We start from the raw sequence: 26,592 nt of genomic DNA on the forward strand, positions 1-26,592 counted from the left end.
GTAATATTAATTGTCTAATAGTCTAAAAAAGTTATAAGGATTTCTACAGAGGCCTCTTAAAGTTGGTTTAATACCCATAATACATTTTTAAAATACCCACTAATGCTGTATGTTATGTATATTTACCCTCAGCACAAGGAAGGGATAGATTACCAGCCTTATCCTCTTCCTACTTTATCTCCAAATCACTGCAGGATCCTTACGTGTACATCATACCATGCACAGCCCTAATGATTAAAAGCCATGTTTTTTTCAGCCGTAGTGCCAGTTATCAGATATGAATGTCAATTTCTGCCTCTGCCACTCAGAGTTCATGGAGGTACTTGCAAATTATTTGTTTTAAATATACTGAGCATTGAAATTAAATCTTGATGTTTAGAGCTAGTGGGCTAGAAAGCATTCAGATTTCCTCCCACTACAGGAACAAGATCTACCTTTGTATGAAGCATCACTGGCATTTGAAAAGTGGATCTCTGAAAACTTGTGTATTCATGTCTGATAACTGCAAAAGTAAAGATTAAAACTTTACAGTACTGCGTTTAAAACCAACCATAAAACTAATTAATAAAATTTCTTGTGGTATTTGCTGAAAATTTGGTGGAGGCAGGTTATGCTTAAATAGCACTACATTATCTTTTTCTGTGGGTACAACAGCCAGCATATGCTGCATTCAACAGGAAAGTATGAAGTAAGAGAGAATAAATAATGTTACCAGTCTCATCAGCAATTTCTTTATAAAACCCTAATGCAAATTTCTAGAGCTCTGGTGCAAGAACAATTTCCTTGGCCTCGAAAAAAATACACACGCCTTTGGCTAAGCTCTCACCAAAACCTCTTGCTGAACAGAACCTGGGCTGCGCTAGCAGTGATAGCTAAGTAACAACCAGTATTTATGTAAGTGTTCACCACTGTATAGTCAAAGCCATCTACAATAAATACACTTCCCAGTAATGTGATAGAAAATACATTATCTTATTCACATTTCTGCCTTAGTGCACAGCTCATTGCCAGAGGCTACGTCATTATGAAAGCAGAGAGATTTAATGAAATTAACCATATTATTATTTAGTTTGACTGTCACAGGACTATTATTCAGAGTAATACTATTTTTCAATACATCTGTATATACTTGTGAAAAATAGATGTATTTAGGTTCTCCTTATCAGTTTACTCCAGTGAGAGTCTAAGAAATGTGTATCATTGAATTAAGCATTGTACTCCCTTTACTTACAACTCCCATTTGGCACCCACAATAAAAAAAAAAAAAAAAAAAAAAGGATTGATAGCAATTCAAGGAACTGCTGACATTCAGAGTGAGTTTTTAATTAGAACTCTTCTTGGCTTAGCATCCTTTTGCATCTTGTTAGAATCTATGTTCCTTTGCACTTCTCAAAGATATTTAGGTACAAGAGTCACACAAACGCCTGATGGAAAAGACAGATGAGTCAAACTGTTGGAATGCTCCCAAGGCAGCAGTTCAGACTGCTAACTCTTCAGACTTTTTCCTCTTCTAAATGTCAGATGTGTCACCAATTTAACAGCCATTGCCTGAAGAGATTTGAGTATGTGCCACCGTCACCCCTCTTGATTAATCAAAGCACCAAGTGAAAAGTAAGAATATGTTCTCTTTCAATTTTATTCCTAACTCACAGAAGGAAAATCAGTAACTCCTTTGGTTAAGTAATAAAAGCAAATAGTGACAGATGTGGTAGAGTATCTCATGTTTTTTTACAGGATGATACAATAAATGAAAGCAAAAATTATGGAGAAAAATAACCAAGTTTCCAATTAGAAAGAGAATTTGCCTTTTTATAGAGTTGTATTAAATAACTGGGTCTCTTGCAGGTATACACTTTCTAAAACACTAAATTAGAATGGCAAAGAATTTTGAGCTGGTAATAAACCATAACCTGTATCTCCCTGCCTGTTTTTCAGGGCCACAAAAAAGCTCAGAAAACAAAGATCAATATAGACCAACACACAGAATCATCAACCCACCATGAGTCTTCTTTTGACAGGTAAAGATATTTGTTTCACAAGCATATTCCTTATATTGTCTTTTCAGGATATTAGTCACTGTTGTTTAATTTCCTTAAGCAAAAACAGAAAACTCAGTGAAATTCAGTACAAAAAGTAAAATAAAGTCAAAATCCAGGCAGCCATATCTGCTTGTGGACTACAAATCAACTTAAGTTCTTGTATACGTCTAGATTTTAGTTTTCTAATCTATTTGAGGTAAATATTTTAGTGTAGAATGAATCACAGAAGTAGAAATTTTAGCCTGTCAGAAGCATTTTCATTAAAATATATTGCTTTTCCTATGAGGTTTAAAAAATCCAAAGCAAATTCTAGCCAGGATGTTAGATTTCAGTGTCTCTTAACTTTCTTACTTGAAAAAGGGTCTGTAGGTGAACAAATTAGGCTTGATTCCAGCTGTAAATTTCTGCCACACCAACTTCACAACACGATTTGGAAATTAAACCCAAAAGCAATACTAGTGGTTTGTAATAACCTAATAGATGGAGATAACATCTTTCAAAAAACAGAGGTTTTCCTAGCTTAAGAAAAGCTTATTCTTGTTTATTGGGCACATTTTTGCCTATTTTGCTCACATTTGGTTGCAGGGACACATCAGGAAAAAAAAGTTTACCTTTGAAAAACCTGTAGTATGAATAAACACCCTTTCCCCCCCATTTATTTTTAAGCACTCCTTTCTAGAATTTAACATTGAGAGTCCCCCATATTTTCATTAAAAATTTATCACAGCTGACAAGTGTGTCAAACCCAGGAAACTGAGGGAAAAAAATCTTCAACAGTATATTAAACACCAACCCACTGCAAGTCCCATTCCTTACTATTCAGAGACACGCTTCAAGTTTCAGAGAAATCAGATCTTCACCACAGATAGATTAAACAGCAATACTACTCCACTTAGTAGATGAAGGCTGAAAACATATTTTTCTGACAGAGGCCAGTTTCAGTGGAAACTATTTTGCTGATCATTTAACCATCCTCAGAATATGCTGTGATTTAGTTACTTCAGATACTGTTTTTCCCTATTCTGTAAGAAATGGAGAACTGTTTTTCCTTGGTGTATTAAAAATGGATGATCTCTTCAGAAAGTCTCACTCTTTCACACACAAAAAATCTGATTATGACCCATTTCTTTGATCAAGAAAAAACTGTTAAAGGCTTGATATGACTGATTCTTCATTGCAGATAAACTATGTGATTAAAAGGAAAAATAAACTTCCCAATATAGACAGATACCATTTTTAAAAAATATATCCTTTTCCATTAAATGTCTAAACATGCATGAAAAGCTTTGCTAAAAGATGGTAAAAGTAAAGACTTACGTTGGTCAAATGTCAGGATCCGAGGATGACTGATGCTGGCAACTCCAGGAGTTCACCTTCTGTGTTGTTTTATACTATGCCTCTCCCACTACCTGCTGTTGAACCACTACTTGTCCACCCATGTTGTGTGTAGTTGCAGTAATGACTAAGCTATGTTTTGCCATCATTTCTGTTATCAAAGTGAAAGAGGTAAGTCTTTGTCGGAATGAAAAATTATGTTCATTCTTTGAACCAAAATTAACTCATCAGTCTGAGAGCCCTTAGCGCAAGATATTTATAGACATGAAGTGCTTTCTCTTTGTCAATGCAGCCTTAAAAACATTAGACAGGAAGAAAGAGAAACATCTGCACTGATTTTGATTGTTTAATACTCAAGAGTGAAAAAGTGTAAAATCACAAAGCTTATACCACCACAAAAATGCAGGTTCATTGCAAATGACCAAAACACAAGCTGCCTGCAAAGTTTCACACAGCTGACGTAAACAAACCAGTTTCAACATTCTTACTGTCTTTTTAAACACCTGCTATTCACAAACATCAGTCAATCCAGAATTCTCTCTTTCACACATCTTCCTTTATATTCTATGCTAATATTTGCTTTCTAGACCAGTGGTTTACACATTTGGAAAACAGTGCCCCACTTCTGATCTATATTGGCATATAAATATATAGTTGATATTTATATTTTCAAATTATTAATTATATTTTTAAAGCATTTTGTTTAATCCAAACTCAGCAGTAAAGTTCTTATTTGTATTTAATGAAAAGCACAACTTACATGACAAAGCTTCAGAAGTGCATGCTGACCGAGGTTATATCAGCCACAGGTTATAATACTGATGCAGAAAGTCATTGTACAAGGTGAGTTAGTACATCAGACAAGTAAGTCATATTTACTCTTACTAGTAATGCATGTACCTACAGCCCTGCTTCTGCAAATGCAACCATCAGGCCTGAAGGATGCAACTGTCCACCTAACTACACTTTGTTGCCTGAAGGTAACATTATCCAAAATCATTATGTCAAAACATCTCACGTTAATGGGCTGCTTACACAAATATTTTTAAAACTTAAGCCCTTTTTACATGGGATATCTTTGTCTTCACAGCCTGAAAGTATTCGTGCAATGGAACTGTGCATATCTTTAAATGTCATGCTAACGCACATTTCCTGTACAATAACTTTCCAACAGTTAATAAAAAACCTAATCTTAAATAGAACTAAAGCACACAGAACAACTTTTCCACTCCAGACATTCAAAATATAACTTGGTATAACCTACTACCTCTGATACTGATGTGTAAAGGATTTTTTAGAGAGATGTTGTGGCCTTACTAGAAACAATACTGATTTATTTTGGGTTTTTTTCCCCTCCTCCTTCTACCTTCTGTGATTCACTTGCTCCTTACTGGTTTATTTCTTCACCTGACATTGTAATCCTCTGAGCAGGTGAAAATAAACATAAGAGTTTTGGTGGAGTTGTTCCTATGGAGCATGTCAGTCAAAGATTCCACAAGGTATCAATAACAAGGTTTGACCTTTCAAGTAGCTTCTTGATGGTTACAAAATAAATTTTTTACAGATATTCTTCTGTCTGTTTTAAAGAGGAAGAATAAGTTTCAGCTAAGAATAAAACTTCAAGAAAACTAATACTGATTTTTAACTCTTGCTTATTACAGACCTTCCTTCACCCTTTACGCAACTATTTAATACTTGAAGCACAGAATCTGATTGCTTCCAGTTAGGTATCTAGCTGGAAAATTCTGACTTATACACAATTATTAAAATAGATGTGTCTGTCTTTCAAATCATAGGGTCAGCTAAGGAAACAGAAGTATAGGATGATACTAGAAATGCTACAATGAATTACACCCTATTTGTAAGTGGAAGCAAAACATTTTTTTGAGCACATATGAATAATTTTGAATAGTGTCCATTCCACATTGAAAAGCATCACTAAGCTCAGCATACATGCCTGTAGTGCTTCTACACAACTCAGTTTCCTGTTCATTTTCCAGCTGTTAGTTATGTTTCCAATTTCAACAAATAATTTCACATGACATGACTGAAAAACATCCAATCCTGAGCACACTGGTACTCACACAAACAAAAGAAGGAAAACAGACAAAAGTTTGCAGCACAGACAAGCCTTAAGAGTTAATCTTTGGAACGTTAATAGTTTTATACCGTTTCAAACTTAGTAACTAAGGCACACAACAATTAAACTGTCCCATATCTGGAACAGCATGATATGTCAGTCAGCATGGAGCTTCTCTTCAGCTTTGCATTTACATTCATATTATAAAGCAGCAGTCAGTTTTGGAAAACCTAGCTTCTGTTAATAGTAAGGAATCTGAAAAGTGACTAGACATGGCAGAGTAAGATAGTTTAACTGGATTCTAATATAGATTAGCACACACAAAACTATTCCTACATAACCACAGGAAAAAAAAACCCTAATCTGAGACAGCAACCACCGGCCTGGCACAACACAGCCATCCAGATACAGGTGTGCTTCTGCTCTGCAGAGAAGGTGTGAGGGTGAGCAAGTGAATGTGCGTGTGGGGGTGGGTGTGCATGTAAAAATAGCAGCTTCTCATTTGTGGATCCTGTGTCTCCTCTGTGTCCAGTATGGTATCTTCTTACCCCAGTAACAAAAATATTTTGGCTGCTATTTTTGCTTCTGCTAGCACTGCACAGTTTAGTACAGTTAGTGGTGCTGGTTTCTGATGTGGACTTTGAAGTCACTGAATTATAACTGTAAAGTTAAATTATGTCCTTCATTTAACCAATATGCAATCCACATGAAATTAGCTTATTTTCAATTATTTAAGTAGAAACTTCGCCCTGAAGCAAATGTTACCACCAGAAAAAAAAAAAAAAAAAAAAGAAGAAAGAAAAAAAGGAAAACTCCAATCTCAGGTTGGATTTGCAGGGCTAGCAATTGAAAAGGGCATCTTCTCATTTGTAAACAAAGAAAGGATTGTGTGGGAAGGCCTCCACACACCATGATCCTAAGTGTCATCAATGCCATTTTTACAAGTTTTTAAGTTCTTTTTACAAGAACAGAACACGTATCAGCTAATTTCACTGTGTGAAGAAATTAGGCATTATGTAATGCTTGACTTCATGCTTACCTTTAGCAATACCTAGTATCTATAACGTAAGTTGATGTTATTCATGTCGTAGCCACTGAAGTTACTTTATCGTTTCTTTTAAAGATACTAAAATGTACTACTTTCTAACCATAAAAATCACTATTTCTCACAAGGAATACTGTGAGGAATCCTTGTTTCAATGTTCTGTCTTTTGCACTGCATTCTTTTTACACAAATATATTTTTGTCAATTCCTGCTATGCTCAGTTTGATCCTACAGAATCCTATTTAGTTTTCATAGCTGTAATAACTGTATCTTAAAATGTTTTCATTAGGTATTGCATGTAAATAGACAGAAACAGAACTGAAAGTCAGCTACCTGCCAGCTCATTAGTCTTACATTCTGTTATATCTGTGGTTAGTAGCTTGAGATTTAAATAGAATTGCTGATTATTTTAGTAACCAAGTACAATACAGTATTTGTTTTTTTTTTAAGTTTAAAAGACCTATTGAAGTACACACTTATTAGTTGACATCCTATAAAAACAAACAAAATATAATCATTTGAATTCCTTAGTAGCAAATTCCTGTTTCTATGGGTGGAAACATCTGAAATTATTGGACATGGATCTCTGAGGAAAACATACTAATAACATGATTTCTCCCCAAAATAAAAAGTGTGCGGAATAGGTAAAGGCTTAGATTCAATATTTCCATCCACTGTCAATTATCTGACTAGTTTGAGTGTTTCCCCATCCCTTTCTTCCTCTTTTTAGAAGAAAATGGATAATAAAAAAAATGTATAAACAAGTTACCAACTAGATTTCGTTAAAGAGTCCTTTCAGAACCACTGTCCATCATTATCATCATCTTCCTCCTCATGGTCCAGATAGAGAAGAGCAATTTTCTTTTCATCAGAAATAACAGACCTTTGGTCTACCATTCTTTGCAATTGCACAGTTTTATCAAACTCATTATTTTCATTCTCTACCATCTGTGACTGACTAACAGAAGGATCTTGGTTATTGGATACGAGCATTGTTCCTTGCTGTTCTCCACTTTTTATGATAGATATTCCACCCATATTGGAAACATCCATTTGAAAAGTATAAGATGTTTCCTTGGATCCTACTTTAATATGTTTTACAGACCTACTGCTCTCAGATGACTCTTCTGTTTGTGAAAGGTCTTCTGTTGTTTCAGAAGTAGGTCTTGTGAAGATTATTTCCTCAGTGTGAGTTCCTACAGGAGTTATTTTAACATGCCTGTAAGATCTACTGGTATCTGAGCTCCCTTCATTCTCTGAAAGATGTCCTTCTTGGTAAATGAGCTGTGGAGTTTCAGAAAGGGAGCCTTGATAGATGATTCGTTCAGTGGTTTTAACTCCCACTTGACCTACTCTATAATGCTTTACTGAGCCTCCTGAAAGAGTCTGGTCTTCCACTTCACAGACTTCTGTGTGCTCAGAGACGGGCCCATGGTAGATAATTTTTTCAGCTGTCATAAACTCTTGGGGACCCAACTGAATATGTCTGACTGAACTTTCTGTCTGTGAGAAGCCTCTAGTGTCACTGACCTCCACTTTACCGGAGATTGGTCCTTCAAAGATAACTTGCTCAGTGTGACTCTCTTTTGGACCTGATCTGAAGTGCATTATTGATTTGCTGGAGTTCCCAGACCCTTCTGTCTGAGAAATGTTACCTGAGCTGTTGAGCTCCAGAGAGTCTGAAACAGGCCCTTCAAAAGATACTTCTTCAGTTACTTGCCTTGATCCTACTGTGACGTGTCTTGTGGACCTGTTGAAATCTCTTGAAAACTGCGAAAGATTTCCAGAATCAATCTCTTCTGCAGTTGTAGAAATAGGGCCTGTATAAATTATTTCTTCTGTAGTAGAAATCGGGCCTGAATAAATTACTTCTTCTGTGGTTTGGATTTCTTTAGGACCCAGCTTAAAATGCCTCACAGATCGGCTGAACTCTGACGATCCTTCTGTCTGAACAACATCTTCTGAAGCACTAATCTCCATTGTTTCAGCACCAGGCCCTTCATGCACGATCTGCTCAAATCTCTGAACTTCTGTTGGACCAATCCTAATACGCCTTATAGTGTTGGTCTCATCAGTAGATTGTGGTGAGTGAGAGACTTCTCCAAAATCTGAAGCTTCAAAAACTGAACCGTCATAAATAACTTCTTCAGTGGTATGATACCCTGTGCTACCAGTTCTCCTCACTGTGGAGGAGTTGTAGATTTCTTGATCAGCCAAAGGAGTGTATTTGTCACCATCTACTTCTATATTGCTTCCACCATCAACAACTCTCTCCGAACTCTCTTTTCTCAGGGAATGCAGTGTTGCCTTCTCCTTCTCACTTGCAATTACTTCATCAAGCTGAGCTGCATCGAATTCGTCAGTATTAAGGGTCTGTGATACATTGACTTCAGCAACAATAGTCACCACGCCAGCATCCTCCTTTTGATCAACTTTTTTGATATCGAACTCTAAGCTACTGGAGTCAGCTTGACTTTCTTTTGTTAATGCAGATAGCTCCTCTTTCACACTGTCTGGGAGACTGCCCTCTAACTGCTCCAAAGCTTCCTTCAACTGTAGTTTAGGGTCCTTTGTTTCCTTTGATAAAAGCCCTTTTATTGAAGTCTGAAATTCATGGGGAATTTTAATTTCTTTTTCAATAACCATGGATTCTACATGGGAAGTTTCAGCTTCAGGATGCTCTTTTAAAATATGGGCACTTGCTTCCTCCCCTATCACCTGATATGTTTCTTCTGGAGAGCTTACACCATCTCTCTTACTTTGTGTGCCTTGTAAAAATTCATCTTGCCAAGAATACTTAATAGTTGATTCTTCTTCTATATGTATTTGCCCATATACTGAGTCATCGTCTTTTTCATTAATAATGGGATGATCATCAGGAACAGACACAAAATATTTTTGTTCAGTAGGTGAGTCATCTTCCTCAGTTACTTCTTCCACATGAGTGAAACTCTCATGGCGTGGTTTCTTCTTTTTAACGTCTTCATATGTGAACGTTATGCTTTGCTCCTCCTCACCGTAACGCCTATCCCTCTCGGGGAATGTATCTTCCACTTCCTCTACTTCAAAAGGTGTGGAAAAATCAGCCCTTTCGTCAGTGGCATAATCTAGTGGCTCCTCTACAATCTCAACATTAACAGACACATTCTTTCTGCCTTCGTTGCCTTTCAGGCCATGATGTACTATATCTTCTATCTCCTTTTTGGAAGGAGCTCCCTGAACACCCTCTCGAACCACTTTCCTAACATCCTGGTTTGATAGACCTCCTACATCAGCTTCACCAGAAATATCTATGTTTTCTTGAACTTGAGATTGCACTGTGATCTCAGTCTTTATTTTCCCATCATCTGGTTCTTCTTTCTTATTAAAATAGGTCACTTTTGTGTCTGTAGATACTTGTGAACTAGAAGAATGTGTAAAACTTTTAAGAATGTCAGCAACAATATTCTCTGCTATATTTTCAGTTGACAGAGATCCCGTTTTATGACTTCTGTCACTCACTTGCTCTTCATCTTTCAGACTGGATTCTGCTTCTGAAATCCTCACTTGGTGAATTTCAGCAGGCTTAGTTACATGCTCATCTGTTTCTCTTCCTATGGATGTTTTAATACCTTTTAACCTTATTTCTTTATTACTGGGAGATTCTTTGTCGGGAGCAGGCTTTTCAATAGTGATAGGTATCTCAATGACTCCTTTGCTTCTCGATTCTGAAGCTGCATTTATATCCTTTTTGATTGATTCGCTTTTCAAAGTTCTTGCATTAGAAATATCACTCCCTGTTAACTTTTGGTTAATTACTTCCTCACGGATATATGTTTTCTCCTGCATTTTCCTTCCAAAATCAACACTTCGTTCTTCTTTAAAGGATTTCTTATCTGTTTTCCTTTCTTCCTCCTTTGTTTGTTTCTCTGGCTTATCTTTTTCTTTCAGCAGAGATTTATCTTCAGTTGGTTTGCCGCTTCCTCTGTTTTCTTTTCGTGTGGTCCAAGTTTCAGTTATGGTTTCTTCATATTTAGATGGTTTATAATTGGTATCCAGCTCATACATTGGGAATCTAGTGAAGCTTGGTTTTGTTCTTAAATTTTCAGTAGTCCCGGGCTTTGTGTCAGGCTTGTGGTCCTTGTCTGATCTTTCAGTATGTGCTGATTTTGAAAAAGATACTGTGGATGAAGTTGTAACTTCCGTTTTCTTTCTGTCAGGAATTGTCTTATGCTGCATTTCAGTGGTTTTCCAGCTACTGTAAGCTGGAGTAAATGTTCTTAATTCTTTGTGGTCTGTTAAAATCCTTTCATCTTTTCTAAGAGTTGTTGAAGGGCGATATACTGAACCAAGTACATCTCTTCCAAAACCCCTTCCACTAGCTGTTGTCTGTGATCCAGCCTGTGTTGACCGAGCTGAATAACGTGCAGAGCTGCTGGTATTTGTCACTGGCATCCTGTGTCTTGTATCAGTGATCCTGAGAGCTGGTGAAGCTTTATTTCTATTCTTTTCTTGATAAGTAGAGTAAATATCAGTGTAGTTATAAGAAGTGTTTATAATATCTGCAAAAAAGAGCATAAGTAACCAAACATTAAAATAATGGCTTGTATCTAAAATGATACAGAACAGAGGGCATGAACTGAGAAATTTTATACTACATTTTTGAAAGAAAACATGCATTTAAATATCTGTGTTTTCTTGAACTTTAGATTGCACTGTGATCTCAGTCTTTATTTTACCATCATTTGGTTTTTCTTCTTATTAAAAGAGGTCACTTTCATGTCTGTAGACATAATAAATCATAAATAAATTATGCTAATATCCTAGGCTTGGGTTTTTGTTTCATTAGTCAAAGTGGCCTGAAGCTTCTCAACTCCTATTGAGAATTAACACCACGTACTAGAAAATGAAAACACAGCTACAACCCATGATAGCCACAAGCTACAATGAAGTACACCAATCTATACAATTCAGTAACATGTGCCGGGAATCACTGATGGACTCCAAGACCAACCAGTACTACACAACTCAAATCTCCAAATCCTAAGAAGCCACTCACATCTCCTCTGATTTTTGGTAGTGTGTCCTACTCTGGTACCACCAAAAGTGCCTGAGCTGTGTTTGCAAAAGTACTTGCTAGTCCAGACCAAAACTGCCAGGGACAGTGCTAACAATTTAACAGCATGAGCAACTCTATGTGAGCATTTCAGCCTAGGCCCTAGTCTGTTTAATTCACTACTGCAGGCACAGCCTTCACATCTCTTATGGGACTACTGTCTATGATAGCCCAATGATTTTAACACCACACGTTGATAAACCCAGGAATATTATGGAGACTAATTCTGTTACTAATAACAGTGGCCATAGCAGTCAGATCGAAGGTCCATCTTATCTAGTATCCTGTGTACAGTGACCAGAAGTAGATACATAGGGAAGTGTGTAAGGACAGGGCAAGTAGATAGAGATACTTCCCTGGTATACTCTCACAGCCTCCAGAGATTTGCAGCTCCTAAGACAGAAATGGTATCTTTATGTTTAGTAAGTCTTGGATTTTTCTTTCATTACTCTGCTAAAATTTCTCTTTAAACCCACCTACACTTTTTAACCCTCATGTGCCTCATGATGATGAACTTTGTGGTTTTAACTACATGTTTTGTTAGATACCTCTTGCTTTATACTTCAGAGCTCTCCTAAGAACTATGGGTATCAAAAAGCTCTTGCACTGTTAGAGCTATTAAACACCACTCCCTATTTTCCTCCTCCATTTGAGTCACAATTTTATGAATTCTCATATAGTATAGCACTATGCTGATTTAAAATACTAAAACTCAAAACCAATATTCACTTTGCAACACACTCATAAAAAGTATTCTTCAGGAATACTTAAATACAATAGTTTGCAGTTATATTTAATTCAACATCCATTTTATAACATTCAATTTTTACCTTGAGGCAATTTCCCTCCATACTGCTCTCTCCATGTGATAATCCACTGGTTGCTCTCCCCTTCTAACAAAGCTCTGCAAAACACAAAAATGCATTCCATTAAAATGTTGGGAAGAATAATTACATTTAACATTTCAAAGTCTTAGAAACTGAAACAATTATCCTGCAGTTGGGTCAGATCCCGAGTGTTTTTTCACACCCCATGTTTTTGTTACTGGGAATGAAAAATCCTCAGCATCTTCCAGACTCATAGTTTGCAGAGTCCAGGTCATGAGACAATGCAATGATCTGACAGCAGCAGCCACAATACAGTTTTGGATGAATTCTCCCACATAAGCCAACAAACTGCTTCCTGACATGGAAAGATCCACTGATTTCCGCTATGGAATCATACAAGCTAGCCAAGTTTTCCAGAATGATGATCTTATAAAAGAGTTAGGAGAAAACTGACAGATATTCAGTAAAGCTTTCTTGGAGAAACACATGGAGATGGTTTATAAAGTAAAGACAGAATTGAAAAGAATATTTGCAAGTAAATAGTCAGCAACATTCCTGCTGGTAATACAGTACCAAAGATGTCCTTGCAGTGTCATATATGAGGGGACTGTTATATCCAGGATTGGTATGTTTATCCTTTTCAAATGAAAACTGAAGGAAAATATTACTTCTACTGTCAAACGCTGGCTAGTGCAAGAGGAAACAATTTACAGTATTAAAATAACTATTCTTAGTTCCTATTCAGTCAGAAATTAGAAACATACTAGAAAAATCCCTTGTGACACTGCTTGGTTTCCCCTCTGTTCCTCAGCCTTCCATTCATCCTTTTTGCAATGACTCCGTAATAACTTCTGTAGTCCAGTTCCACAGGACAACTGTGGTCAAGGCTTCCTCTTGTTAACCAACCAAGACATCATGGTAGTGCAGCAGCAATTGCTCAGAAATGGACAGGACACCAGTTCCCTTACCTTTACCTTCTGGAAATTATATTGCTACAAACAAACAGCAGAAGCTGGCAATAACTGTTAATAATGCTCTTCATCATTTTGTCTACTACTGTTCTTGGTGTGCTGACATACAGAATGGAGACACTTTGAGTTGCCTTTTCTATGCTGGTGATACACATTAGCTGTTCTTGGAGACATGGTACCCAGCTGATAGCAAGAGAACACTGGCTATCCTTCCTTTATGCCAAACTCTCTTCCTGATAGCATGGAAGTACAAGGACCATACTTCCTCAAGACCCATCTAACAGCAGCCACAAGCTTACCCTACTCCTGAATAAGGTTACTACCCTACATGCTGTCCTTTCTGCAGTGGTGGAAAGGACTCCATATGTGCATTTCTCACAGAAATTAGCATAACTGTGGGGCAAAATACTTTCAGGAGTAATTGCTTTCCACTAAGAATATTCCAACAGGCACACAGCATACTTCTGTCCTCTTGGGAGGGAAAAAGATTAAGTGCATTCTCTAGAATTACTCAACTGCTTTAAAAACCGAACAAAATTGTTGGCTTCTTCCATATACCAAATACAAAAAGTAAGTATTAGGGTGATCTTGTTCAGTCCTACAAGTTTAGAGATGGTTCTCCATAAGACTGAGCCCCAGAATTCCTGAAAATTTCTCTGGAAGTCTTTCTGTGCTTTCCTTCCCTCTTGCTGTCCATATGCTTTTGCAGGGCCTCAAGCTACATTATTCCCCCCAAGAAGAGTGCTCAACTGCAGCATTCTGGTGCAACAGCCTGGAAATTCTATGGCAGACTCAATACACAACAGAACACTATAATCAGTACAGAAACTTTGGTGTTTTCATATTCATTTCAACTAGTGAGGTACTCCTTTCATCATTTCTAGTCTTGGAAATGACAGATGTTCTGCACTGATAACATACAGCTGCAGCATTAAAGTTGTCATGAGTAAAGCTGGAAGATTATGATAGCCAAGGCTTCTGACTCCCTGGAGGGGAGGAGTTAAAAGCAATTTAGGATTGTGGTATAAAACACATTCGCTGGGCATTTCTGTCAAAATTAACAAAGCAGGCGCTTGAAATGCCAACTGTAGGCTTCACACTTCACATGGCTTTGGACACTTAATGCCTCTTGGGTTTTGACTGCCTCTAGATTCAGTAAGATAATGCTACATCAGCAAAATATTATTAGTAAGGTTCTTTGCAATCATGGATTTGCCTGGATTCAGAAGAAAAGTCAGATTAGAATTACCTAATATATTTACAGGTCACTTTCCCCCTTAAAACAGGCTCAGATGGACACCTTCTATTTTGTTAGTAAAAAAAAAAAAAAACCCAAATCAAAAGCAATTTATCTTCCTCCATATTAAGAGAGGCTTTATAGGAATTAGATGACTTCACCACATACAGACAATGTTTCCCAGACCAAATATCTGATCTGATGAAGCTACTGAGTGCCAAACTAACAGCTCCAATAGAGACCCTCTAAAGAAGCTGGTGGTGACACTGCAAAACATATCAAGGTGCTGGTAAAGAAACTGTTAACCATGACGAAGGAAACCAGGAATGTGGGTAGTTTGACTAAGGATTTCTGGCTGCTGTTAAAACAACAGTTGTTCAGTTGCTGCAGCAACGTATGAAGTCACTAAAAATAAGCTCCAAGAGGTAACTGTATATGGCAAAGGGCAAAAGCAAACAGAAAAGCTGGATCTGAAATATTACTACTGAAAATACGATGTACTTGAAAATGAAAGGCAAAGCTTCATGAAACATCTATAAAACCAAACAGTAAATCTGTGTAAATATGCATGCCCTCAAGCTTATCAGATAAGCAAGAAAATGTTAAACTGACTTTGGCTTAATAAACTTAATGTGCTGAACACTGGTCTGGAAGCCAGTAAATTCTGGTTATCTTCCTCAGCTTGACCATAGCTTCAGTTCACACAAGTAATTTTGCTTCTCTGTTCATCTACATCCTTTCCTAATACTACTCATTTAAACTATAACCTCTTTGCAACGAGGACAGCTTTTAAACTGCCTGAAGAATAGGGTGTTTCTTTCAACTCTGTTAACCCTTAAGAACACACAGTAGTAACAAAAAGCACTCCTCCAAGCAGCATTTCTAGAAAATGACCACATCAGCTACTTCCTGGAAATTGGATCCCAAATGACATAAACCAAGTGTGAACACAATGTGTGTAAGCGTTGCTCGTTCCAACTACACCTTTAGCTCATCTTATCATTAACGTCACTTATCTAAAGTTAGCAGTGACGTGCTTGCCAGGCTGAAGCCCAGAGTGTGCTGGATGACAACAGAAATAACCAGTCCATGAAAGCAGGTGGATGAAATAAACTGGTTGGGGTGGGGAAGAAGTTATAAGGATGCAGTGCAAATGTTATCATGGTCATTGACAATAGCAGTGACTTTGTTTCAACTGCAGAAACCCAAAATCTCAGACAGACTGTTAGCCAGCAGGTTATAAAAATGCATCCTCTCTATCGTGGGGATTTGGTAAGGCGGTACCAAAAAACAGCCCTCCAGGAAGTGGAATTTTTAGGGGCCAAGACCATTCACATCTTTTTTCCATCTCAAGATGAGAGGACAAGGACTGTATGAAGAACAGCAAGTAACTGACTGCATGTTAAATTCCCTGGGTGTGGAAAACTCAGAATGGTCTCAAAATAAAATAAATACAGGAATGGGACATATCGAATTGTACAAATTGTAAACTAACTGAAGAAGGATTGCAGGGTGTTCCTGGCAAGTGAATTGAAAGATCCTGACAATGACCAGGCAAAAAGACAAAACAAACAAAAAGCTTTGTAGCCTTCCCAGCTTCAAAATGCAGGGTGGTAACCTAGAACAGAACACTGGCATGGCTCTAGGAGTTCCAAGTAAAATCTTTTACCCTTCAGCAATACCATATTTTAGAGAGGGCAGAAAAACTACTTAACCTATGGCAGAAGCTCTGGGCAGCCTCTGCTATTTGAAGAGAAGAAGCTTCTGATAGCTGAGGAGAAAGGCTTGTTAGTAATTACGATCCTAGGCAGATTTTTCTATGTGCTGTTAGAATTAAGTCTTGCACCACTTCCTTCTGGAAATAAAACTTCAGAATAGCCTACGTAGTTGCAGTTTTGCTGGGTTCCAAGAACACAGAACAAAACTGCAAGACAGTTGATAAATATTTACTTCCACACTGGTGAAAAAGGATTGGGAATGAAGATTCCCAAGAGATACAACTTCATAAAGCCACGTAAGGCATATATATATCAGAGAGCCTCAGATCCCAGAGGAGGAAGAGCGAGCAGACTCAGAGAGGAAGTACACGTGGTCTTTGGGGAAGGGTGTTCCTTGCAACAATGATCCCTCTTGCCAGTCCAGGAGCAATGTTGACTAATGGAAAGAACTGGCTTTAAAACGGTATCTGTAGTTGTAAAACAAAGAGAAAAAACAGGGTGGGAGTTACAAAGAAAGCCCCAAGAAGTAGACCAGATACCACACCCTTAACCTATAATGCCAGGAGGAAAAATGGTGCCAAGGCCCTCATGGAAACCCCTCAGTGGAAAGTTCAGGATGTTGAACTAAGTGTGAATAGGTGCTTTTTGTTTTCAATATGCATAAGCAAGTGTATATGCCAGCATCCTTCATGAAAACAAACTGGATCTGGTTTCACATGCCCTGGTTATCACAGATAAAAAGACCTGTGAGAGGAACACGATGTGAAAAAGTACATAGATGAGCCGTCTGGAATTCTCTTGCTAGACAGCTTACTAACTGGATCCATACTGGCTCCCTCCACAACAGTGCTGATGAAGGCATACAGTGGGGAAGGCATTATTTTCTTATGGGAGAATAAGAAGAGAAGATATGGCAAAACTCCGTAAGAGTAAAAACACAAGCTAATCCCTTTTTAGCTTCTGGTATTTCAAAAATCACTTTGTTTGCAGACATTAGATAGCATGTTCTCTGATCTTAGCAAGACTCATTTCTCTGTTTTCATCTTCTTCAGTAGATAGGTGCTCATTTGTCCACTGAAGTCTGCTTGCCAACCCAATCAGTTATACAAGTGGCATTCACTACAATCAGCTGAAGAAACCCTATAGGTTAAGGAGCTTCTTAACTAGACAACAAACACATGCTGGAGCTGATGCCGAATTGTTCATTCTCCTTTCATTAAGAACGGCAGGGAACCTTTAGACACACCAATAGTGCTCAGATAACTGGTGATACAACTTCTGGAAAAGTTCTGGAATTTAATGGGCTTACAAGGTTTTACAGAGCAGAAGCACTGATGATGGTTCACTTATTAACTAAGACAGTGTCCAAACAACTGAATAACTGGGCATTATCATGCCTGCTTCTGGATGAATACTAATCATCAAAACAATCCTGATAATGCTGTCATTGTGAAAGTGCTAATCCCATTTTGCAGATGAATAAACTGAGGGAGAAAGTTTAAGTGACAACGGTAAAAGTCAACATCAGAGCTAGGATTAAAAGAATGGTATATTTTAGCTAAGTTAACAGAATTAACACACACCAGTAAGGACCACAACTGGCTACCTTTTCCACAGTGTCTCTTCTACTAGTAATGCTCCAGATACTATTGGGTTTCCAAGGATCACAGGGATCCCACTCCACCAACAGACACCCAGGTATTGTTGCTCATCAACTGACTGCAAATTACTTGTCCCACATACTGCTTGTATGTCTCCAGAAGCCAGCCTTGGTCTGTACCTCATTGCACACAATACTCAAGGCATCTTGAACAGACCATTGCTTCTCTTTGATGGACTACAGACATCCTTTTCTCACTGACTTGTTATCAGGCTACTCAGAATCTACTCTTTCAAGCTTCTCATTTTCAGTTATACAACTACAATTCAGTTAGGTGAACGCTAATCAACATATTTCAACAATTAAATGTGCCATGTAAGTTGACAGCTGGCAACTATGCTACCTCATGTTTTATTGATTGCAATATAGGGATACTGGCTCCTCAGCTTGTAATCAAATATTGCCTCAACAATTCACATCAAATTATATCAACTTGACCAGAACTAAGAAGGTTTCTTCTATATCACAGCATTTGTTAAGCTATACGTTTTGTCTCCTCGAACATGTTGTTCTGGGGACAGAGGAATAGAAGAAAATACTAACAGAGATAGTTTTGCTCGAATGAGCAGATTACAGTCACCTCTGCCCACTGGCAGTTCTTATCAGTGTTACTAACTAATAATGTTATTTTACTATTCTTACAGTTTTCACAGAGATCTCAGACAACTTCACATGCATTAGCAGCCTTCTGAAGGGGTGTTATCTTCCTTTCACAGACAGCACAGTCAAGCACAGAATAGTATAGTGACCTGTGTCACAGAACAAGCCAACAGCAAGCTAAAAACCCATATTAGGAGCCCATTCACTCTATTTAACAAACCACAAGACATGCAAGGAGTCTTGATCTCAGACTCTAAGAGCACCTGTACTTTAAATGCTGCAAAGAGAGTGACTGGGGCTCCTGAAACCTGTAAGGAGCAATTTAAATCATCCTCTGATTAGATAATTTAGTGAGACAGCAATTCTTACCTGTAGGTTTCAATTTCAAGGATGAGGCCTGTTTTCACCTGCAGTAGTTCTTGATAGTCCTTCAGGTAATCTGTGATTGACGCAGTGAGGAACTGCTTTTCTTCTTCAAGGGCATCGATTATCCTCTAAACAGAAATATTGATTTTTAGTCTTGAGCTACCATAGAAATCTGTGCACTTGAATGCCTAATAACAAACCTTTTATTTAAAAAGGTAATCTGAGAGAACAAGAAATCACTATGTTCTATCACTTCAAAACCCAGAACTAATCAGGTAGGACCTCCCCATGTACACTCTGAAATACATGGTTACTGAAGCAGAGTTTCATGCTAAGATTTCATTTTATGCCTTACTAAGCTAGTTACATATTTTAGTAAAGCCTATTCAGATGCCCTGTACAAAAATTATTAAGTATACATGCAAGGAAAATACATTTATTTATATATGCAATTTTAATGTGACTCATTTTGTCATTTTAAGAGTATAGATGTTCGTACTTGAGATCAGGAATTTCAGCAATTGCTTTACCATGGGAACCTGGCCTATTTCTCTCTATTGGTATTGTCATTTCCACAGACATGTAGGTCAAAATCTGATTTCGGATTCTACCATCTGGAGAATTTCATAGTGCCTAGAAGGTGAAAGATGAACCTCCAGTGCTTCCTTTGAGCCAAGTTCTCCACAATATTTGGACACCTGCTTTGTAGTCCACCCAGTTTTGCCCTAACTGCTACTCTGAAGATGTACAAGGGATTACTCATCTTCACCTTGGTAACTACACTTCGTACCTTCACAGGTGTGTGTAGCTATGGGAGGAGCATAGTTTACATGACACCCACAAATTACTTCAGAGCAGGAGCACTTATGAGATAGTAGGTAACGCCTGCCCACTTTCCCTTAACCAGTTTTGGAAATGGATAAAGGAACTGATGAACAGAAATAATCTGAAGTACCAAATACTGAATAACTGTACACAACAGAAAAAGCAATGAAGACTTAATGCAACACAACGTTAAGATTTGATTTAGACCAAGACAACTGACTCTCATGCTCTTGAAAAGAGCACCACAGAAAGCAAGTGCTTTAATCACTGGTGTTACCTCCAAGGGCAAATTGCCATCTTCCAGAAAATAAGGCCTCCCCTGATAACCAAGAGAAACTTGTTCAGTACAGACTTAGAACTAAAAGTATTGGTATTAGCTGTTCACTGTGGTTCTTAATAGTTTCCTCACTATGGATAGAATCTACTAACCCAGATCAATCCTCAGCCAGCAGGTTGATGCTAACTGAAACACTGTAAGTAATTTGTTTTTTGTTTTGTTGCAGAGGCTGTATCTTCCAATACATGTGGATATATCTCTCTTTATAACTCATATTAATCCATTTCTTCATTTGCATTTACAGCTGTTGTTAAATTACAGTGATTATACTGATCTTTTCTGTGACACAACAAACCTTTCTCACATTCCTCTATGTACCTAAAACTCCCTTTTTTATGGCAGAAGAAATCATATCCACATCTGATAAAGCACTTTCAGCCACCCAGCAGCCTCATCCAGACTGCAGTGGAGGTAACATCCTGTACAGCCACGCAGAGCAGCAAGCAGAACCACTGACCTTTCACGGCTCTAAAGCAACAATCCTGTTCAAGAACTGACACAATGGAAAATCCCAAGATGAGAAGGAAAGTGCCAGGCCCTTCTTTTAAAAGGGAAAGGCCCTCAAGCAAGAATGGACAGGGTGTTGAGAAAGCCAGAGGAGTAAGCAAAAGCAGCAACTGACAAGGAAGACAGTATCCCTGTGGGCCCAGCCTCTAAAGGTGTTAAGAGTCCCTTATCCCCAAGATCTGTAGTCTGGGTTTGAAAAGCCACCTAGGTCATACCCACTGGATTTGGAGAGCACTTGGAATCCCAAAGTTTGAGTCAATGGTTACCATAAGGGGCTAGAGAATCCAGCCAGCTGTGTAATAGTTCCAAAGGAATTCATTCCAACAGGAGCAGACATTGTATAGACTAGATGGCAGGCAGCCAGTCATCCAGCCCTCCAGCCACTGAAGCTTAAACACAATGTGAGGGACAACTGGTCTCAAGTACTGTTTCTAGGCATGCCAAAAAGTACATAAACCACTTCAGCAAAGTTTGGGAGACTGCAAAGTAACAAACTTCCATTTTGCCAAAGGTAACCTGCATTGCAATTGCGTTAGTTTCACACAGGACTTTCTTGGAAAGATTTGTTTCTCAACCACATCAATCCCATGCCACCAAATCATAGCAATGCCCTGCTAGAACTAAGTAACTGAATAGAAGTGATTTTCTCACCATTCAAATATTCTTTTCCAGGCAGCAGTGTGAAATTTTAGAAGGGCAGTAGGAGGAAAAGAATTTACTTGGGTTGTCCAAGCTGCACCTACTGAGGGAATAATGAGAGTATTCCAGGCTCCAGCCCTTTCCATCTGGTACTATTTACTGATCCCATAGCTCACTCAGTGGCTCAGCAGGGGAGGAACTGACACTGCACTTAGCTGGCTAGAAACTGGTGTACAAAAAATGCACAGGACATACTGATATTACATGTTCATTTGACAAGATGCTTTCTTCTCTGGAGCTCACAACACTGCCACAGGAGCTGATCCTAAACCCACCATATTAGTGAAATATCTGCCTCATTTCAAAGCAGCAGGATGAGCCATGACCTTTTTACATCCAAAAACTACAGGGCTGTCTCAAATGACAGAGTTTCTCCATAAGTATTGTCAAAGCACACAGCTAAAATTATGGAAGCAGAAGACCTACTGAGTTCATCCCTTTAGCATCCATGGCAGTGAAAATTTTCCAAGCAATGTATGATTTACAGCTTGCCTCCTTCAGCTAAATTATAACTCCAAATACATATTTCTGTTTAACATCGCTGAAAGCTTTAGTGAGGATAAGGGCAGTGCAGGAGGCAAAGATGGACATATAAGGCAACTGGATGATATATGGAAAATATGAATAAATCTAATTGCCACTGCAGCTGCAATGCACAACAATCACTTGACTTAAATCTGTACATACCTATCATTTCTATGTGACACCTTACAATAAATAAGCATAAAGTAGATGCTCTTTAAAGAGTAGTTTAAAATCCATGCTGAGCATACTGTAGCTAATAAAAGAAATAATGAGGGAGGAAAAAAAGCTTTCGTCACAAGAACAAAACCTCTAATAGCTGCTTCTACATATCCTGTAAGTTTTCTTCCTGGATGTGAGCAAAAGGTATTTTATTTCTCATGTACAGCAGACTGGCCAGTGGAAAAAGCTTTTCTCATCAGAAACCAAACATTTTAAATATGAAACTGCTTGGAAGCTATAAACCTTATGATAGGACTTGCACCAGAATGCAAATACTATCTAGATAGATAGTCAAAAGATCAGACAGCTCACATGTTTTCAGGTTGACTATCAAAGCACTTCTTTCTTTGTATTACTAAGATTTGAAGTCATTGTTCCTGTAAAATCCAAAGCAGGCCAGATGCTTGTGGGAGTAAAATAGAAGTTTGTTGTGTTGGTATCAAAATAGCAATCTATTTTTGAGATTCAGGACAATTCAAGGGCACACATTGATTTCGATTATCTGACTGCTGCAATGGGCTGTTCTGTGTCCACTTGCTCTCCTGAATACAAGTCTTGAAAAACACAACCAGATACAGAGACACCACACTGGTACAAAAACACCTCGCTGAGGTGAGAGTTTGGTATCTGCACGCGTCCATTCTATCTGACTTTGAAAAGAAAACTTGCAGCATGGAGTTACGAGTTATATATAACAGGAGCTATATAAAGTGGTCCTATTAACACTGTATTTAAAGGTTTTCAGTTTGAGCCATGATGATTGAAAGTCAATGACATTTTCATTATAAATCCCTTAAACTGAATAGAGACAGCAAGGAGGACAGAAATTAGAAATCCAAGTAACATTAAATATTAGTACGTGTATGTGTATTTATGTAAACTTAGACGCCTTAAAGAATAGGGAAAAAAAGAAAAGGTTTCTTGTATTCTTTACATTTTCACCTGGCTTTGACTGATGGATTGATTTAATTAATGAGTAGTTTATATATAACATCTTCTCAAGCTTTGGAAACATTTACATACACAATTGAAAGAACTGTCCTGTCAAAAATGAGGAAAAAAACATAGTTAAAGTCTTTCCAATTACTTCTTACACACCTACCCTGCCTCAGCTCACAGCATCTGCAAACTGTGCAACCTGCAAACAATCTGGCAACGTACAAACCCCAGACACACACAGCGCAACAGGTCCCAGTCCTTTCCCTGCTGCTGGACACAATGCCAGCATTAGCACACAGGCTCCCACAAACACCCGGCTCCAGCAGAGTGTTACTAAAAGGTCTAACAACAAAAGAAGTGTTGCCCTCAGGAAATCGATCCATGGCCTGGATGATCTAATACGTGCTCTCCACTCCGAGGACGATGAGCTGGTATTTTGCTGTGTCAGCAGCTGCTGATCAGTTCACCCAACATTATTCTGACAGCCAGCTAATTCTCAGCTACAGGTGCTAAAACCCTCTGTTGAACAGCACCAATCATCCACCTTGAGCAGATACCTGTCACCTACACCCTTTAAAGCTTTATCACAAGGAATTCCCACTCTGCTCACTGCCTGTAGCACAGCAACGAGCCTGCTGCCTTTAAACTAGTTTTCCTGCCTTTAAACAACTACACATTTTCTCTTCCTGCCTTTAAACCAGAAGTTTGCTTAACCATGCTGGGGCCAAAAGCTTTTTCCTAGGCTCAGGAGCAGTGTAAAGCACGAAGAAAACTTGGACCATTCCTCTGAGGGTGGGCAGGTCAACCTCAAGTCTCAGAAGAGAAGCTTTGTGCCCCATTACATGAGAAGTTGGTTCACCTGCTCCCAGGGACTGCTCTGTCCCCAAAATGCTCACACCAACCCGAGCAGGAGCACTGACACACAAGCTCTAGGGTGCTGGCCGAAGGCAGGTCGGGAAGGAAGCACCTTTCACCAGGCAGGTACCTTCAGGGTCACCATCTCCCTTTCGATCCCCACCCCTCGCACACAGCTCTTCCCAAATGGAGCAGAGGGTCTCAAAGGCACCAGAGAAGGGCTCATCTGTGACAAGCTCTTCCAGCCTGAGGCTCTCCAGGAGGCAAAGTGGAAGCCCTGGCCCACCACAGAACGAGTGGGAGCCCTCAGGTTGAGAAACTTCCCACAGGAGGGATGGGAGCTAATTTACAGGATCTGAGTAGGGATGGGAGCTAATTTACGGGATCAGAGTAGGGATGGGAGCTAGTCTACAGGATCAGAGTAGAGATGGGAGCTAACTTACGGGATCGGAGTAGGGATGGGAGCTAACTTACAGGATTGGAGTAGGGAGGGGAGCTAATTTATGGGATGGGAGTAGAGAGAGGAGCTAGTCTACAGGATTGGAGTAGGGATGGGAGCTAATTTACGAGATCGGAGTAGGGAGGGGAGCTAGTCTACAGGATGGGAGTGCTAGGGTAGTGAGAAATCCGGTTCATGTCTCACGATGGACCAGAACCGGAGGGAAAACCCGAGTGGGAGAGCAGAGTAAGTTTCAGAGGAGCGCCAAAAAAGCACCGGGGGGTGGGCATGGCTGGAGAGGCCTGGGACAGGCCCGGGACCGGGGAGACACCGGTCGGGGACCGACCCGAGGAGACCACGCACCTGATACTCCTTCACCTCGGCGCCGTGGCGGTCCTGCAAGGCCAGCAGCTCCTGCTCCAGCCGCTCTCTGAGCCCGCACAGCTCCCGGCCCTGGCGGTGCAGGTCCTCCAGGTGCTGCCGGCACTGCCGGCTCTCCTCCCGCAGCAGCTCCAGGCTCTCCCGGCTCCGCTGCGCCTCCTGCTCCTGCAGCACCTGGAGCTGCTCCTGGTAGCGCAGCAGGGTCTCCCGGCAGCTCTGGCTGAGCAGCATCTCGTAGGTCTCCTCCAGCTCCTCCAGGCTCAGCCCGGACAAGGGAGGCGGCAGCGCGGCCAAGTCCATCCGCAGCTCCCGTATCTCCACCGCCTCCCGCCGCTGCCGCTCCGCCAGGTGCCCGTGCTCGGCCTGCAGCTGCAGCAGCAGCTCCTCCAGGGCTATGCACTCTCCCCGCAGCCGCTCCAGCAGCCGCTGCTGCCCGACCAGCTCGGGCTCCAGGCGCCGCCGCATCGCCAGCACCTCCGAGCCCAGCAGCTGCAGCTGCTCCAGCTCCCGCCGCAGCCCGTCCCGCTCCAGCTCCGCTTCCAGCTTCGCCCTGCTCAGCTCCTCCAGCTGCATCCGCAGCCAGGCCAGCTCCTGCTCGGGCACCCGCAGCCCGACCAGCTCCTGCTCCCGCAGCTCCGCCAGCTCCCGCGCCAGAAAGCGGTTCTCCTCCTCCAGCTCCCGCACGCGGGACACGAAGACCCGCAGCCGGGAGTTGAGCTCCTGCAGCTCCCTCTTCTCGTCCCATCCCGCCTCCCACCGCCGCCACATCGTGCCCGGGACGCGGGGTCAGGCCCGCCGTACCCCTCAACCGCTTCCACCGCCCGACTCTGCCGCCGCGCCCGGCGCAGCACGGCCCGGGACCCACAGGCCCCGCCCCCGGCGCGCAGGGCCCCGCCCCAGTGTCCGCGGCGCTGCCCTGCGGCGCCCCCTGCCGGGCTCCTGAGCCCCCTCTGAGCTGCTCCGAGGAGGCAGCGGGGCCCGGCGCAGGCACTGGGGCTCGCCCGGGGCCCCGGCCCCGCTCTGGTGAAGCGCCTGCCCGCCTGCCATCCCCGGCCGCGGCAGTGCCGGCCGAGCCCACGCCGCCCTCCACCACGGCACCCGCAGCTCCAGTCCCCGTGAGGTACTTTGTGATCCACGTGCTGCTGCCACCGTGCACATAAAGCGTCAAACGCCTCTGTTAGAACGACTCTGTTCAGCTGAGGGAGGACTGAAATGCCTCCAGCTTGTGCCACGGCTCCGTACAGTCTTGGCACACTGAAAAGCATTCCCACTTCCCGGGTTTATCCCACAGCAGCGCATCCCTGTGCCCAGTTATCCTCTGCCTTGTACTGCACCGTCCCTGGGCTGGATCCAGGGAAGTCAGTCCATTAACTGGCACTGGCTCTGCCACAGCAGCTCAGCAGCGCAGCGTCACAGCCGGTGTTACCTACCAAATCAGAGACGAGGAGTGACTCACTTCAACCTTTCTCCTCTCCCCAGGCATTCTTTCCCTCTCACAGACACACGCGTTTCTATTTCACCTGCTGCTGCAGCACTGGGAGCTGTGCACACGTCAGAGAGCAGCTCTGCTCCGGGGCCAGGCTGAGGGAGCTGGGCTGGGTCAGCCGGGAGAAGAGAAGGCTCCTGAAGGGGAGACCTGAGAGCAGCTCCAGTGCCTGAAGGGGCTGCAGGAAACCTGGAGAGGGGCTTGGGACAAGGGCCTGTAGGGACAGGCCAAGGGGAATGGCTTGAACCTGCCCGAGGGGAGACTGAGATGAGCTCTTAGGCAGGAGCTCTTCCCTGTGAGGGTGCTGAGGCGCTGGCACAGGGTGCCCAGAGAAGCTGTGGCTGCCCCATCCCTGGCAGTGCTCAAGGCCAGGTTGGACACAGGGGCTTGGAGCAAGCTGCTCCAGT

General features: G+C 41.0%; 1 protein-coding gene across 1 annotated transcript; it reads right to left on the bottom strand.

The window, feature by feature from the left end:
* Positions 1–3,707: 3,707 nt before the first annotated feature.
* Positions 3,708–25,512, bottom strand: SYNM (synemin). Its single transcript, XM_065688212.1, has 4 exons — positions 24,682–25,512; positions 18,977–19,101; positions 12,425–12,498; positions 3,708–11,040 (listed from the first exon to the last, which is right to left on the bottom strand). Exons 1-4 carry the CDS (start codon positions 25,465–25,467, stop codon positions 7,295–7,297), a joined length of 4,731 nt encoding a protein of 1,576 aa, XP_065544284.1. The 5' UTR covers positions 25,468–25,512; the 3' UTR covers positions 3,708–7,294.
* Between the last annotated feature and the right edge of the window lie 1,080 nt (positions 25,513–26,592).

The sequence above is a fragment of the Lathamus discolor genome, chromosome 8 (assembly GCF_037157495.1).
Source record: "Lathamus discolor isolate bLatDis1 chromosome 8, bLatDis1.hap1, whole genome shotgun sequence".
NCBI lineage: Eukaryota > Metazoa > Chordata > Aves > Psittaciformes > Psittacidae > Lathamus > Lathamus discolor.

What these genes read in the sequence shown, in the direction of transcription:
- SYNM (XM_065688212.1), bottom strand. Translation starts at nt 25,467, where the DNA reads ATGTGGCGGCGGTGGGAGGCGGGATGGGACGAGAAGAGGGAGCTGCAG. An exon ending in CCGAGGTGAAGGAGTATCAG is followed by an intron (nt 19,102 to 24,681) that starts GTGCGTGGTCTC and finishes ATTTCTGTTTAG; the next exon opens with AGGATAATCGATGCCCTTGA. An exon ending in CTTGAAATTGAAACCTACAG is followed by an intron (nt 12,499 to 18,976) that starts GTAAGAATTGCT and finishes TGTGTTTTGCAG; the next exon opens with AGCTTTGTTAGAAGGGGAGA.